The 17263-nt window shown below is 44.7% G+C and overlaps 1 protein-coding gene across 5 annotated transcripts in view; it reads right to left on the bottom strand.

Moving 5' to 3' along the window:
- Positions 1–17263, bottom strand: part of TIAM1 (TIAM Rac1 associated GEF 1) — a 607717-nt gene that overhangs the window by 24537 nt on the left and 565917 nt on the right. For all 5 annotated transcript variants that reach the window (XM_073617108.1, XM_073617106.1, XM_073617107.1 and 2 more), the window contains one exon: positions 1785–1903. In XM_073617108.1, the coding sequence (XP_073473209.1) occupies positions 1785–1903 (119 nt within the window). The remainder of the gene's footprint in view (positions 1–1784; positions 1904–17263) is intronic.

Below are 17263 nucleotides of genomic sequence, written 5' to 3' on the forward strand. Positions count from 1 at the left end.
TTTGTATATCTATACAATAATGTTTTGCGTTTCATCTCTATTTTATACTGAATGGGTTGTTTTACAAGGTGATTGTTTACAATCACTTTACGTTTTGTATTGTGTAAGGAGGGTACAGAACCTCTCTCAGGTTTTCTTGCCTTCTATGTCTATTTAGGGATGTTCAATGAGCCTGGAAAGGGGGAAAAATAAAAAATAAAGTCTGAGCTGTCACGGGAAAGAGAACAGCAAAATCAGCAAAATGTTCTAAAGGCAGAAGTTTTTTAATTTAGTGCATTTTTTTCAAGAGAAGATATAAAAAAAAAAAAAACTTCTGTTTGCAGCAGCTCCCCTCAGCCCCTCGAATATTTACCTGAGTCCATCTCGATCCAGCGATGTTGCACAAGAGACTCGGCTGTCCGGGACTCCCCTCCTCATTGGCTGAGACAGCAGTGGGCGCCATTGACTTCCGCTGCTGTCAAAGTCAGTGAGCCAATGGTGAGAGAGAGGGTGTGGGGTCAGACTGTGGCACCGTGTCTCAATGGGGACAGAGCAGCAGCTCGGCTCGGGTGCCCCCATAGCAAAGCTGCTTGCTGTGGGGGGAACTTGGCAGGAGGAAGGGGCCAGGACAGCCAAAGAGATCCGAGAAGAGAAGAATCTGGGCTGCTCTGTGCAATATCACTGCACAGAGCAGGTAAGTATAACATGTTTGTTATTTTTAAACAAAAAAAACCAACAAAAAAAAAAACACTTTAGTATCACTTTAAGCCTAAAGGTTTACTCTTACTTCCTGGGGTGTCAATAGGATGGAATGTAAATCTATTGTTCCCAGTGAGACACAGATGGCAAAAAAAAACAGACAGGGTTTTAAAATATTAAAACAAAAGTTTAGCTTTACATATTCTAGAATGCTTGTATGAATTTTCTCCTAAAGACTTTTCCTATGAATTTTTGTTTGAAATTCTATCCATCTACGACAAGACTAAGTCTAAGGATAATTGAACCAACAGCCAATTAAATTACCAGTAATGATAGCGCAGATAACACTAAGGGCCTGTGTCAACAGGTATTACGCTCAGTTGGTGGATAAACGCAGCATGCCCGTGAACAGTTTAAGAGGCTTTGGAGATCATTCCAAAATCATTGACAGTACATTTGACATATAATATACCGGTATATATTTATATATAATATAGTATATTTACATACACACATATATATTATAGTTGACTTTTCTGACCTGCTTCAAGCTACTTTTTCATTTCCAAAAACATATGTGGAGAAAAGCAGCTCTGATGCAAACACAGGCTCTTGGTGACAAAATTAAAGAGTATCTTTCACGAAGAGAGCAGTAATGAGTCGCTAATCATGAGTGAACGCCACACACCAGAAAGCTCTGGGTGCTTAAAAGGAAGAAAACAGCCTCGGCTTCTCCCGATAGGCCACACCCCTGATACATTTTGTCCAGTGGGGCGAAACGCGCCAGCCCGTGATCTATTTGGAGAAACTGTGGCAGAGGCCATTCTCTACCTTTCAAGCCCTAAGAGCTGTCTAGTGTGCATTCATGATTAGTTACACTGCTTTTCAGATTAGCACATACGCCAGCTCCATAACCAGAGAGAACAACAAAGCCACAACTTCGACGCTTGGCATGGAACTTGATCAAGCATACACAGTCGATATCGAAAACTTAACCACACACAACCCAAATATGATGCATGTTGTCCAGAAATGAAAAGGATTATTGGAATAATCTCTCATCAGGATGACAAAATAATAACGTATAGATCTAGAAAAGTCTGTACCTCTTTGATTTCCCCGGTCTGTTCGGCTATGAGCTGGTCAAACACCGCACCATACTCTTCATGGATCTTCTGCATCTCGTTTATGTGGCTGGCCACTTTGTTCATGGTTTTGATTGCCACTGCAAATGGCAAAAAGCACAGTGATTAGCAAGAACAATACAGGTCCTTTCAGTTTGGTTTACTTCCAAAAAAAAAAGCATGCATTTGCCCTGGGTCCTCTGTCTGCTCATACTGGATGTACCAAGTGATTCTGAGCTCCTAACAGAGCTTAATCCTTGTCTGCTGGCTATGAAGATATGAAACATTCATTAATATACATGAAAGCTCGTCAAGGTCGTCTTGTCCACTTTGAGGTCTGTCTATCACTCTGAACTGGAAGAGCTGTGTAATTACACCAAATGACCTTGAAAAAGACTCGTCTTACCATCCCGGAATCATACTCGAGACGATTATTCATCACAATGGATATTAAGTGACAATGTACATCTAAACTCTGCCAATAAACTGGGAGGAAATAAGTTCAGAGACAGCATGCAAGAGGGTGGGCTTGTTTCCCGAGTTCATTAACTTTTGGATAAGAAAAATGTACAAGTTCCAGGATGGATGGCTTTCTCTGTAGAATGACTGGATATTTTCTGCACATGTACAGAGGAAGCTGCTGCAGTAATGGGAGGCTACGCAACTCCTAGTGGGCTATGCAACCAAACAGAAATGAATGCCGATGCCAGACCAGTACCATGTCGATTTTGATTGCTACAGGAGCTGTGCTTACCCCTAGTGTTCTGCCCCCTGGACTCATATTTATTAAATATGCCCTAAACTTTTTGCACTACCCCTAGCAACCAATGAGATTCCAACTTTTACTATCCTTTTTCCACTGAAGATTCTCATTGGTTGCAACAAACATTGGTGTTACATACAGTAGAATATATGTCAGGAAATAAATGATGCGGCCAGTTGATTTATTAAAACTGGAGAGCTGCAAAATCTGGTGCAGCTCTGCATAGAAACCAGTTTGTTTTTTTTTTTCAAAGCTTTAAGGACCGAGCCTATTTTTCAAACTTGGTGTTTACAAGTTAAAATTTATTTTTTTGGCTATAAAATTACTTTGAACCCCCAAACATTATATCATTATATATATATATATATATATATATATATATATATATATATATTTTTTTTTTTTTTTCCCCCAGACACCCTAGAGAATAAAATGGCGGTCGTTGCAATACTTTATGTCACACCATATTTTTGCAGTCGTCTTACAAGCGCAATTTGTTTGGAAATAATACACTTTCTTGAATTAAAAAATAAAATAAGACAACAGTAAAGTTAGCCCTTTTTTTTTTATTATTGTGAAAGATAATGTTACGCCGAGTAAATTGATACCCGACAAGTCATGCTTCAAAATTGCACCTGCTCGTGGAATGGCAACAAACTTTGACCCTTAAAAAATCGCCATAGGGGACGTTTAAACATTTCTACAGGTTATCAATTTTGCGTTACAGAGGAGGTCTAAGGCTAGAAGTATTGCTCTCGCTCTAATGATCACGGTGATACCTCACATGTGTGGTTTGAACACCATTTCCATATGTGAGCGCGACTTATGTATGTGTTCGCTTCTGCATGCGAGTATGGCGGGACGGGGTGCTTTCATTTTTTTTTCCTTAATTATTTTACTTTTATTTTTACACTGTCCTTTTAAAAAAAAAAAAAATGGGTCACTTTTATTCCCATTACAAGGAATGTAAACATCCCTTATAATAGAAAAAAAGCATGACAGGAACTCTTAAATTTGAGATCTGGGGTCAAAAATACCTCAGATCTCACGTTTACACATAAAAAATTTTTTTTTAAAAAAGGTGTCTTTTCCCAAAAAAAAAGTCCCCTTTAAGATTAAGACCATTGGGCGGAAGTGAGGTATGACATCGCTTCCGTCATCCAATGTTATGGAGCTGAGCGGGGGCCATCATTCCCTCACTCGGCTCCATGTCTCAGAGGGGAGAGGACCTGAACGGCTCCGTGGCTACCGACGGCTCCGGTAAGCGGCAGAGACGACCGGAGTGCGGCGGGAAGTGGGGGGGCCCTCTTCTGCCCCCCCATAAAAATGACCTTACGGCGAATACGCCACAGAGACCACTTTTATCAGAAAGAGGACCGTCCGCCATTTAAGAATATACCAGGGTTATGGTAGCTATCTGCTGCCATAACCCCGGTACTATACGTCAAAGTACCGTCGTACAACGATGGCGGGCGGGTCGCAAGTAGTTAAAGCAGCATTAAAGCCAAAAGCAAACCTTTGTTATATTGCAGCTTACCAATTCTTAGATGTGATGGCTGCATTAGTTTCCCTTTTTAGGCTCTTTCTTCTATTTTCATCTGGTGAAAAACTGTTGTTTTTCAGAAGCTCACGCTCTCCAGCAGAATGTATCAGCTTACATGGATGAGACCATTTATTTGCCACTGGCAGGGGTGATTAAAATGATCAGCTTTTGTTTATTCATGTAAAACCTTTATCCCAATAGGAAAAAATTTTTTTCTGTAACTGATTATAAGCTGTTAGCTGGCGTTTGGCTTCAATTTATTTGTATTCAAATCTACTAATATATTTAACACTCCCCTCCCCCAGAATGACAATGCTGCGGTCTGTGTCCCGGCTCATTCCTCCAAAGTGGTGTTTCACAAAGACCAGCCATAGATGGTTCGATCTCGGCCAGTTCACCCTGGATTGGCTGAGATTCTAACCACCCACTGTATGAGCAGGCTGACTGTACCAAAGTTGATAAATCAATCGACTTGGGTGCAACCATCAAGCCAGATTTTTACATGCGATTATTGCCAGCGGCTATAGCCGCTAGCAAAAATCACTGTTCTCCCAGCAGGGACGGCTCCCCGCGGTTTAGATTACCAGGGGAAAACAAAAATGGGAAAAAAGCCAAAGAAAAGGAAACTGATGCAGCACCACATCATAATAATTGGTAAAGCTTGCCATGCATTACACAATTTTCTTATTCAATTTTCCTTCAGCTTTGTTGTGGAAGGGCCTGCCTGATTGCATACAAATTGAAAGTGTTTAGGTTTGACCCCATGTTATCTGGTTTTGGTAAATCTAAAAGGAAAATTGTACAAGAAAATTGTATAATGTATGGCCAGCCTTAACTGCAGTAGTTTTTGGTTTTGGTTTTCATACCGCTTTAATTGAACAAGTTAGCCCGAGTTCTCACTGCGCGCGACTTCCACACAACTTTGGCAACAACTTGCATGCAACTTCTTCAATAGAAATCAATGCAAGTCGTACTGAAGTCGGACCAAAAGTAGCGCAGGAACTTTTTTCTAAGCTGGAGTGGCTCAAGTCACACCGATTAGATCGGTTCCATTGCACAGAACGAGGTCCAAATTCTGATGCGACCTCCAAAGTTGGAGCTTTTGTCACATTAGTGTGAACCGGGCTTAACCACTTGCTGCCTGCCCACCGTCAAACGACGGCTGGGTGGCGCGGCTCTCGTTCTGGGTGGACGTCATATGACGGCCTCCCAGAATGACCTCTCTCCTCTCTCGTGCGCCCCCCCCCGGAGGCGCGCAGCACGGCGATCGTGGCCACGCCATGTTGCTAGGACACGGCACGACGCCATTCTTTGTAAAGAGCCGCGGCTCTTTAACCATGTGATCGGCTGTGTCCAATCACAGCCGGTCACATGTAAACACGGAGAATGTAATCGGCGCTCCTCGCCTCACACTGATAGAGTGCGAGGAGAGGCGAGCCGATCAGCGGCATGTCATCACAGGGGACAGCTAGGTATGTAATCAGGGCACTGATCATCAGTGCCCTGATTACAGTTAAGTGCCCACCACTGCCAGCAATCAGTGCCAATCAGTGCCCACACTTGCCACCAATCTGTGCCCACAAGTGCCAATCAGTGGCCATCAATGCCGCCAGTCAGTGCTGCCCATCAATTCCACCAGTCAGTGCTGCTAGTCAGTGCCCACCAGCGCCGCCCATCTGTGCCCACCAGTGCCGCCTAACCAGTTCTCATCAGTGCCACCTATCAGTGTCCATAAGTGTGGCATATTCGTGCCTCCTCATCAGTACCCATAAGTGCCACCTCAGTGCCCATCAGTGCCACCTCATCAGTGCCCATCAGTGAAGGAGAAAAATTAAATTACTTATTTACAAAATTTACTGACAAACTAAGAAATTTTTTTTTCAACATTTTCAGTATTTTTATAAAATTTTTTTTAGGAAAAAATAAAAAACCCAGGAGTGATTAAATACCACCAAAAGAAAGCTCTATTTGTGTGAAGAAAGTGATAATTTCACATGGTTACAGTGTTGTATGACCACGCAATTTTCATTCAAAGTGTGAGAGCGCTGAAAGCTGAAAAACGGCCTGGGCAGGAAGGGGGTGTAAGTGCCCAGTATTGAGGTGGTCAAAGATAGAAGCTGATTGGCTACCATGTACAGCTGCACCAGATTTGCACTCTCCAGTTTTAGTAAATCAACTCCATAGTCTCTTTAATAAGTGATGTCCACTATGAATAATAAACAAAAAGACCAATTCAGTAAGGGAGCGCAAAGAGCAACGCTAGTAAATATTTAAATAAATAAATAACACTAAAATGTATTAACAGATGGTCACCAATCCAATCTCCTTGTACACCGTCCTTCCCACTGGAGAATAAGGCTACAGTTTATTATTAATAGGGACTTTACTTGCAATATATGTTCAAGGAGACGAGGTACAATTTATTCCCTGACTGAATTCATAGATCAAGAACAAGCACGATTTCATGTTATACCGCTAGGATGGCAGACGATTGTTATAAAATTGGAAGGAAAGGAAATAGAAGCTTGTTGCCTGAGCAACGGGGGTTTTATTTTCTTGCCAGTGTTAGAAATAGGATGGCTCTAATCTGTTTAACCACAGTGGGTAAAACTGTTTGTTATTGCATGTGGCCTCAAGCAAGCAAATGTGGCATTGTAGGGGGGGGGGTCCAAAATTCTGAGCCCCCTACTCCCCAAGATCAATCTTTCTGCTTGAAATATATAAAGTACTACCGTACAGCTATTTTTTATTTTCATAGATTCTCAACAAATGCGCACAGTGTAACATTTTACCCTCTACCTCAGTCATACAATTGTAGGGCAATTTGGCTGCACGTCAATTACCTGCTCTGTTCTTTTGGTTGTGCGAGGAAATGGGAACAGAAGAAGTTAGACAATGACAACCCGGGAGAACACACAGACTTCATGCTTGCAGTGGGGGTTACCGTATTTATTGTTGTATAACATGCACAGGGGTATAACAAGCACATTCATTTTAGGAAGGAAGTTTCAGGAAAAAAACAAACTTTAAATAACTTTAAACTTTAAATAGCAAAATAAGGGTCAGTGCCCATCTGCAGCCTCAGCATTGCCATCAATGCAGCCTGATCAATGCACATCTGCAGCCTCGCCATTGCCATCAACGCAGCAGCCTCGCCATTGCCATCAGTGCAGTCTGATCGATGCCCAACTGCAGCCTAGAGGGGACAGGGAGGGGGGCGGGAGGAGCGCCGACAGATTACATACAATTAAAATCTCCTATGATAGACAGAACATTGGTCCAATAGGGACTTCCTATTACAGAGGCTGCCAAGTCAACAGGAAATTCTCACTGTATGTAATCTGAAGGCGCTCATCCCGCCCCCCTCCCTGCCACCTCCGAGGCAGCTAAAATTGACATATCGGCGTATAACACGCACACGCTATTTGCACCCAATTTTCATGGTGAAAAAGAGCATGTTATAAGCCAATAAATACAGTGTTTACTAAAAGGCAAATCCACTGTGCACTACACGTACACTTGGAAGTGCAGTCACTGTAGATCTGAGGGGGACATGCAAGGAAAATAAAAAAAAGCATTTTTTGCTTGCACATGATTGGATGATAGAAATCAGCAGAGCTTCCCCTCATTTCAGATCTCCCATCAGATCTACAGCGACTGTACTTCTAAGTGCACTTGTAGTGCAGAGTGGATTTGCCTTTAGTAAAATCAACCCGTGTCCCTACGTTCAATATGCTGTAACTACTGTCCTGGAAAAGCCTAGTTTTCCTTACTGTCAGTCATACTATGGCTACAACACTTTGTCACTGGCCTTAAAAATATGCAGGTTCTGATTTCCAGCTAGCTTCACTGGTTGCATGCGTGTTACTGGTCAGTGACAGAATTATCAAAGTCATGATTAATTCATGATAGCCACCCTGCATTACTCATGCATATGGAGCCATAATGTACTACACTGCCTATGAACGTGTCCTATTTTGCTTGTAGATGTATTCATTCCCCCAGTGCACTATTAAAAGTTAAATGTGCCACAACCAGCAGGTACAGGGTTCTATGTCATTATTAACTGTAAAGAAGCCTCTTCTCAGAGCTTAACCCTTTTCATGCCTAAGCCTTCTTCTGACATTTGTTACTTATAAATTAAAATTCGTATTTTTTGCTAGTGAATTACAAAGAACTCCCAAATAATAGGATTTTTTAAAACAGCTTACCTGTAAAATCCTTTTCTTTCGAAGGACATCACGGGACACAGAGCCACAGTAATTACTGATGGGTTATATAGGTATCACTGGTGATTGGACACTGGCACACCCTATCAGGAAGTTCAACCCCCTATATAATCCCTCCCCCTTGCAGGGATACCTCAGTTTTGTAGCCAAGCAATATAGTGTATTAGAAGAGGGGCGGGACCTCTGTGTCCCGTGATGTCCTTCGAAAGAAAAGGATTTTACAGGTAAGCTGTTTTAAAAAATCCTATTTTCTTTCTCGAACATCACGGGACACAGAGCCACAGTAATTACTGATGGGATGTCCCAGAGCAATGCTACCTGAGGGGGGGGAACCACGACCAAGTAGGGTGCAATCAGACCTGAGGACCCTGTACCGCTGCCTGCAGCACACTACGCCCAAAGGCGATATCCTCATGCCTTCTCACATCCACCTGATAGAATCTGGTGAATGTATGAACTGAAGACCAGGTTGCGGCCTTGCAGATTTGAGCCATAGAGGCCCGGTGATGCACTGCCCAAGAAGCACCAATAGCCCTTGTGGAATGTGCCCTGATCTGAAACGGAGGAATCTTCTGTTTCAAACCGTAAGCTTGAATGATCAACTGTCGAATCCATTTAGAAATGGTAGCTTTTGACACTGCCTGTCCTCTATTGGGACCCTCTGGCAGCACAAACAAAACATCCGTCTTGCGGATCTGAGTAGTTGCCCCTAGATAGGCCTTAACTGCTCTTACTACATCCAACGAATGTAGAGATCTCTCTTCCGGAGAACAGGGATCTGGAAAAAAGGAAGGTAGAACAATGTCTTGGTTTAAATGAAAATCAGAAACCACCTTCGGTAAAAACTAGGATGAGGGCGTAGTACCACTCTATCCTTGTGTATAATCAAATAAGGCTCCTTACAGGAAAGAGCTGCTAATTCTGATACTCTTCTAGCAGAAGAGATGGCCACCAGAAAAATTAATTTCCTTGTCAACAAGACCAAAGGAATCTGACTTATTGGTTCAAAAGGTTGTTTCTGTAACACAGCCAGGACCAAATTCAAGTCCCAGGGGTTTAGGGGCGCTTTAACCGGATGATTAAGACGCATCACCCCCTGCATAAAGTTTCGGACCAAAGAATGCGAAGCAAGTGGCCGCTGAAATAATACTGATAAAGCAGAAACCTGGCCCTTGATGGTACTCAAGGCCAGCTTCATCTCTAATCCCATCTGTAGAAAATCAAGGATTCTACCTATGACATATTTCCTGGGATGCCAACCTCTGGATTCACACCAGGTTATATAAGCCTTCCAGACTCTATGATAAATCATCCTGGAAGCTGGCTTCCTTGCATTAATCAAGGTAGATATGACAGGACCGGAGAGCCCACGACTCTTCAGAACGTGGGTCTCAATAGCCAAACCGTCAAATTTAGCGTTTGTAAGGCAGGATGGAACACTGGACCTTGAGATAACAGGTCTGGGCGTACCGGTAGGGTCCACGGGGAACCCACCGTCATCCTTACTATTTCTGCATACGAAGTCCTTCTGGGCCAAGCGGGGCCACCAGAAGTACCGACTTCCTTTCCTGCCTGATCCTGCGAAGGAGTCGTGGTAGTAGCAGAATAGGCGGGAATGCGTAAATCAGTGAGAACCGATGCCACGGAATCACCAACGCATCCGTCCCGCATGCAAGAGGATCTTTTGTCCTTGCCACAAATCTGTCTATCTTTTTGTTGAATCGGGATGCAAAGAGATCTACATCTGGAACCCCCCATCTTTGGCATATGGCCCAAAAGACGTCGGGATGCAGAGACCATTCCCCTGGAAGTAACTGCTGGCGACTTAGATAGTCCGCCTGCCAATTTTCTATTCCCGGGATGAAAACTGCCGATATGCATGGCACATGCATCTCTGCCCAGACTAAGATCTGGTTCACCTCTTTTTGAGCAGCTCGGCTCCGGGTGCCTCCCTGATGATTGACATAAGCCACTGCTGTGGCATTGTCGGACTGGATCCTGACTGGACAACCCTGTAGCCTGATAATCCAGGCTTTTAGAGCTAGATGTATCGCCCGGATCTCCAGAATGTTGATGGGTAAGGTCCTCTCTGTCTTGGACCATACCCCTTGGACCGCAGCCTGTTCCAGAACTGCTCCCCAACCTGACAGACTGGCATCTGTTGTTACCACCGTCCAGGTAACCGGTAGAAAGGATTTCCCCTTCTGCAGGTTTTCGGGTATGAGCCACCAATTGAGGCTCTAACGCACCGCATGCGACAGGTGCATCGGAAAGTCTAATGCCTGAACCTTCTTGTTCCAGGTCGACAGAATACTGTGTTGCAGCATTCTTGAGTGAAACTGAGCATAGGGAACTGCTTCGAATGAAGACACCATCTTCCCTAGTAGCCTCATACAAAGGCGGACTGAGGGACCCTTCTTGGTCCTTACTGTCAGAATCAGCTCTCTCAAAGCAGTGATCTTTGCCTGGGGTAGAAATATTTTCTCCTGGCTTGTATCTATAATCAGACCTAAATACTCCAGTCTTCTTACTGGTTTTAGGAAAGACTTTTCCAAGTTGAGGATCCAACCCAGGTGTTCTAGATACCTGACTGTGGTCCTCAAGTTTCCATTCAAAGAGGCTATCGACCGGTCTATCAAGAGCAGGTCGTCTAGGTATGCTATGACAGCTATACCCTGAGCCCTTAATCTGGCCAGAGGAGGAGCCAAGATCTTTGTGAACACTCGAGGTGCAGTGGCTATCCCGAAAGGTAGAGCCACAAACTGGAAATGGCGCCCTCCTACCTCGAAGCGCAGAAACTTCTGATGAGCAGGAAAAATGGGCACATGCAGATATGCATCTCTGATGTCTATTGATGCCAGAAATTCTCCTCCCTGCAGGGTGGGAACTACTGTTCGAATTGATTCCATGCGGAAGGATTGAATCCTTAGGAATCGGTTCAGATCCCTTAAGTCCAGAATGGGCCTGACATCCCCATTTGGCTTTTGGACCGTAAAAAGGTTGGAATAGAAGCCCAATCCCTGGTCCTTTGCGGGAACTATCATAATGACCTCCTGCGACAAAAGTCGCTCTAACGCTAGAAGGAGCGACTGCTTCTTCTCTGGGTCTCTGGGAACATTTGATCTGAGGAACCGAGGAGAGGGGAATTCCTGAAACTCCAGCTTGTACCCTAAGGTTACCGTGGAGATTACCCATCTGTCCTGGAAGTCCTCCTGCCAGAGCTCTGAGAACTGTCGCAGTCTTCCCCCCACTCGAGTGAGCGGGGGCGCCCCCTCATTCAGGGGTCTTAGTGTTTTGCCTAGTAGGCTTCTTTCCCCAGGACTTCTTTTGTCCCTGGGGTTGACTCTTGTCTCTGGACCCCGATGGAGGCGGCCGTCGAGACTGCCTGGAGGCTGAAGCCCCACGGCGCTGGGGAAAGAGTCCGTTTGAAAGAGGGACGCTTACTCTTCTTCTTGACAGGTAAGAGAGTGCTTTTCCCACAAGAGATTCTCTTGATATAGTTATCCAAGTCCTCTCCAAACAACCTTGCACCACGAAATGGAAACCCAGCCAGTAGCTTCTTACATGGTGCTTCGGCTGACCAATTTTTCAACCATAGGATTCTACGTATATGCACCAACCCCAGTGAAAGACGGGAGGTTTGCACGATAGAATCTCTAATGGCGTCAACCACAAAGCATAAGGCCGCTGGAAGGTTAGCAAACCCCTGGGCCTGCTGTTCAGGTAATACTTTGATGACCTGCTTAACATGGTCTCTTAAGTATTGACAGACTCCAATCGCTGCTACTGCAGGTTGGGCCACTGATCCTGCTAAGGAGAAAACATCCTTCAATAGGGATTCCATCCTTTTATCTACAGGATCCCTGAGCATCTGAGCATTGTCTACAGGACAAGTCAGGCTATTATTTACGGAGGAAATGGCGGCATCAATAGCCGGTATTCCCCACATTTTAATAAACTTTTCTTCCATCGGATAAAGTGTTGAAAACTTTCTCGGCGGAAAAAAACGTTTGTCTGGGTGATCCCACTCAGAATAAATAAGCTTTTCAAGTAAAGTATGAACAGGAAAAGCATGTGCTGCTTGGAAAGGTTTCAGTGACCCCAAAGCAGAAGAGGATTCTTTAGCAGTTTCAGGTATGGGCAACTTAAATGTGGAGCGGACCAATCCAGTGAGGATCTGCACTAAGACTTTCTCCTCTTGGGAAGTCGCAGAGGGTCCCTCTCCACCTGAATCCTCCGAAGAGGAATCATCCATCCCATCCCGATCCTCTGAAAGGGATTCATCTCCTTTATCCCAGAGCTCCTCTGTCTGAGGGTCTTGGGGAACAGAGGAAAGCCTAGTGCGTTTTCTTCCACTGAGTGAAGACGTAATCACGGCCATTAATCTTTCCTCTAGACCATTAATGGTTGAGGAAAAAACCTCTTGTGTAATATATACAGGGGCTGAAGTGCCAGAAGCAGGTGTAGCCCCTGACCCCGATGGCTCTCCCTGGCTAGCCGTCCCTGGCCCATCTTTAGGGGGGGAGGATGCTGCCAACAGGGGGCCCTCAGAACCTGAATGAGATCCCCTAGTGTCTCTGGTTCCTGGGGTGCTTGAACCTCTTCTACCCATAGTGCAAAGCAACAAGGTGTGAGGTATACAAATGAACACTGCCCGCTGAGCGATGTAGTCTGGCTAAAAGCCTTGCTACCCAATGCTCACTCTGGTGTTACTTCAGTAAATGCTGCCTAGGAGAATGCCTGTGTCCCACCTTACATGCGACCGTCAGCTCTGTGTCTCTCAGAAGGCTGAGTGCACCTGTACAGAGTGCCTTTAATAGCCTGCAGCTGGCCTGAGTGGGAGTCTAAGCACTCTGTGCTGACATCCCGCCCCCTCCTCTACCGCCCCCCCCCCCTCGAGTTTTGAAAAAAAACGAGCGCTTCCCGCGCTGCCGACTCTCCTGTCATGCTTCCGGAGAGAGGCTGGGGATGGGGGGGGGGAGGCTGGTAACAAGATCTGCCTGAACAGCTATCTTGAGAGATGGTGGCCATTAGGCCGCAGAGCCCGGGTGGTATAACCACTTTCTAGACCCCTGTGGCCCCTCTCTAGCCTCGGGGGGAACATTCAAACATGAGAAATCCCCCTTTCCACCTTACCCGTTTGCAGCCTGCTTGAGACGCTGGGACATAAACAGCGATTACAACACCTGAGACAGAGTCAGCATGTGTAGGTTTGTGCTCTTGGCAGCCCCCGGTGGTCACAATAGGCATAGCATGCATTTACCTTAAAGGAGAAAAGCCACTAGAACTCAAAAATTCTGTGGAATCTCCTCTTACCTTATCCAGCCGCAGGGTGCTGTTTACACAGACCCAATCTTCACCTCTCACGGTGGGCTCCGTTTGAAAAAACCGTCAGAGACTGGGGCCCCCATCAGTAGGGGGATCCAACAGTTCTGGGACCGTAAAGCACCTCGCCAGAAATTAGGAAGTTTAAAGCCATTTTCTGATCTGCGGGGTCCAGCTCTCTAAAAAGAGAAGCATTACGGGTAAAACCTCGTTTCTTCGGACACGAGGCCCGGGTACCATTCAATTCGGCCATGAAAAGACACTTTGAATGGATCCGGTTCGCCTGGCTTGCCCCAGTATAGGATCTTAGGATATTCCCTTTGGAGCTCAGCACAGGACATCTTTACACGTCCATCACCTAAGACACTGGCGTAAAAACTGAGGTATCCCTGCAAGGGGGAGGGATTATATAGGGGGTTGAACTTCCTGATAGGGTGTGCCAGTGTCCAATCACCAGTGATACCTATATAACCCATCAGTAATTACTGTGGCTCTGTGTCCCGTGATGTTCGAGAAAGAAATATATATATATATATATATATATATATATATGCAAAGACCCTAGAGAATAAAATGGCATTCATTGCAATAATTAATGCCACACCGTATTTGCGCAGTGGTCTTTCAAACGCAATTGATTTGGAAAAAATCATAAATAATCATCATAAAGAAAAAAAAAGTAAAGTTAGCCCAATTTTGTTTCTATAATGTGAAGGATGATGTTATGCCGAGTAAATAGATACCAAACATGTCATGCTTTGAAATTGTGGACACTCGTGGAATGGCGACAAACTACGGTACTTAATCTCCATAGGGAGACGCTTTAAACATTTCTACAGGTTACCAGTTTAGAGTTACAGAGGAGGTCTTGTGCTAGAATTATGACTTTCGCTCTAACAATCACGGCGATACCTCATATGTGTGGTTTGAACACTGTTTACATTTGCGGGCGCGACTTACGAATGTGTTTGCTTCTGCGCCCGAGCGCGGAGGGATGGGGTGCTTTAATTTAAAAATTGTTTTTTTTTTTACACGGTCTCTTTAAAAAAAAATAAAAATTCTGGTCATTTTTATTGCTGTCACAAGGAATGTAAACGTCCCTTGTGACAGGTCCTCTTTACGGAGAGATCTGGGGTCTATAAGACCCCAAATCCCTCCTGTGCACTTAAAAGCATTCAAAATGCCAAAATGTTTTGGAATACTAGGGATTTTTTTTTAAATTAGCGCCATTGGCTGCCAAATAAACCAGAATTGATGTCATTACTAGATCAGAGACCCGATCAAAGTGATTCATTGTTCGGGTCTCCGACGGTCGTGTCAGCTGGTCGCTTGGGCCTGCCGCTCCTTAGGATAACAGCCGATTGGCTTTTAGCAGCATCAGTTATCCCAAGAAAGCAAACTGCTGGCTCTAAAAAAAAAAAAAACGGTACCAGGGTAATGCCTTCAAGCCGAGAAAACATATCTGCAAACCGTCGGCGTGAAGGGGGTAAAAGCGAACCTGTGGTCTAGCTATGGACATTCAAGTATTTGAAATATTCATAAAGTGAATGTAAATGTAAAAATTTGAAAAATTAAAACAAAAACAGGTTTATACTTACCTGTTCTATGCAGTGGAATTGCACAGAACAGCCCTGAAGCTCTCCGCCGGTGCTCCTGGCTCCTCCTCTCCGGCGAGTGTCCCCCAAAAAAAGCCGCTCGCCCCCAAAGCCTCGCTGTCTGCGTCTATTGACACAGACAACCGGACTCGTCCCTGCCCCCCCCTGCTCCCGTCTCAATGGCTCCCCCCCCCCCTGCTCCCGTCTCAATGGCTCCCACTGCCTCAGCAAAGCCCTTAATACCAGGAAGAGAGGGGAGAGAAGAGCCGCAGACAGGCAAAGCACTGGATCGAATGAAGGCTCAGGAAAGTAAAAAGGGGGATGAGGGCAAAAAAAGGTTTACATTAAAGTAGAAAATGTTTAGGCTTTACAACCATTTTAACAAGCAAAAATGAAGCTGCTCCAGGTGATCCAGCCAGGCTGCAAACCATGAAACAAATGATCAGATGGGGTGCACGCCCTGTCACTGCTGCAGAAACGTGTACAGAAGAGGAAAGGAACAGCTGCACTAACAATTCGATGCAATAAATTTCCAGATCATAAAAAACAGATGTACAGGCATATGGAGAAGGCAGAAAAAGGTAGCGCGTTTCACACGACTAGCGTGCTTCGTTTTGACAAAGCACGCTAGTCGTGTGAAAGGCGTTACCTTTTTCTAACTATGCCTGTACATCTGTTTTTATGATCTTGTGGATATAAATTGGGAGCGCAGCCGTTCCTTTCGTCTTCTCTACACATTTTAAACGAGCAGTTAGCCTCAGTTCACACTGCCGCAATAGTTCAAAGTCGCATGAAAAATCGTGCCCAATTAACGGCAATGGAACCATTCTAATCGTTCTGACTTGGAAAAAGTTTCCTTTACTACTTTGGTGCGACTTCAATACGACTTGCATGGACTTCCGTTAAAGAAGATGTATGCAAGCCGCAATGAAGTCACGCAGGGAACCTGTTTTTGACAAGTCCCCATCCCCACTTCCGGGAGACGGCGTCGTCCCTCGGAAGTTTGGCTCCTTCCTCCACCGCGCCAATTAGAAAGTGCAGCGCGCTTTCGCACATGTGCAGTAGGAAACTGGTTGTGAAACCGAAAAGCTTCTCTGCCAGTTTGCCTTAGTGGAGATGGCGGCGGTGGCAGCACCTGACAACTGATCTGAAAATCAGCTGGGGTGCCGACATCACAGGCTCCCTGGACAGGTAAAGTGTTTTTGTTTTTTCCCACGCGGAACTCCTCTTTAAGAATGCTTTTCTGTTGGCTGGCAGACAACCTTTGATGTTTATTCCTGAGTTTTTGATTTTTAAAGATAAGAGAAGTGGAGACAATAGGTACACAGCACATACAAACTCCATGTGGATAACGTTCCTGGTGAAAACCGAATCCAGGACCTCAGACATGCATACCTCCCGACTTTTTGAGATGAAAACGAGGGACACCTATTAGCAGGAGTACGTAGGCATAGGACACACCCACAGCCACGCCCCCATAAAGGAGAATTATACAAAAAATGATCAGTTAAACCCACTAGTGCTTTTTTTTTTTGTTTTTTTTTACCGCTACTATTCCTTTATATTGGCTTTTGAAACTTACAAATGCAGCAATTTAGTAATTGGATGAAAGGTTTAGCACTCAGAAACACTTTTTGAAACATAAATAGTGCATTTTATATACAACTATATAGATCAGACCAAAACAAGTGACAGATGAGGAGGAAAGAGGGACAGAGGGACATTGCTCCAAATCAGGGACAGTTGGGAGCTATGACCTCAGCAATGCAGGGGATAAGCGCTAACTTTCCATGTGTGCAAATGTGCAATGCATATTCACGTATACAAAAGAAAGAATTCAAGCCAGCAGGTAACATTAAAGTGGTTGTAAAGGTAGAAGATTTTTTCACTTTAATGCATTCTCTGCATTAAAGAAACAAACCTTCTGTGTCCAGCTACCACCCAGACAGAACCCCCCCCCTTATACTTACTTGAGCCTGATCTCAATCCAGAGCTGTGCTTGAGAG

This window comes from Aquarana catesbeiana, linkage group LG02 (assembly GCF_042186555.1).
Source record: "Aquarana catesbeiana isolate 2022-GZ linkage group LG02, ASM4218655v1, whole genome shotgun sequence".
Lineage (NCBI taxonomy): Eukaryota > Metazoa > Chordata > Amphibia > Anura > Ranidae > Aquarana > Aquarana catesbeiana.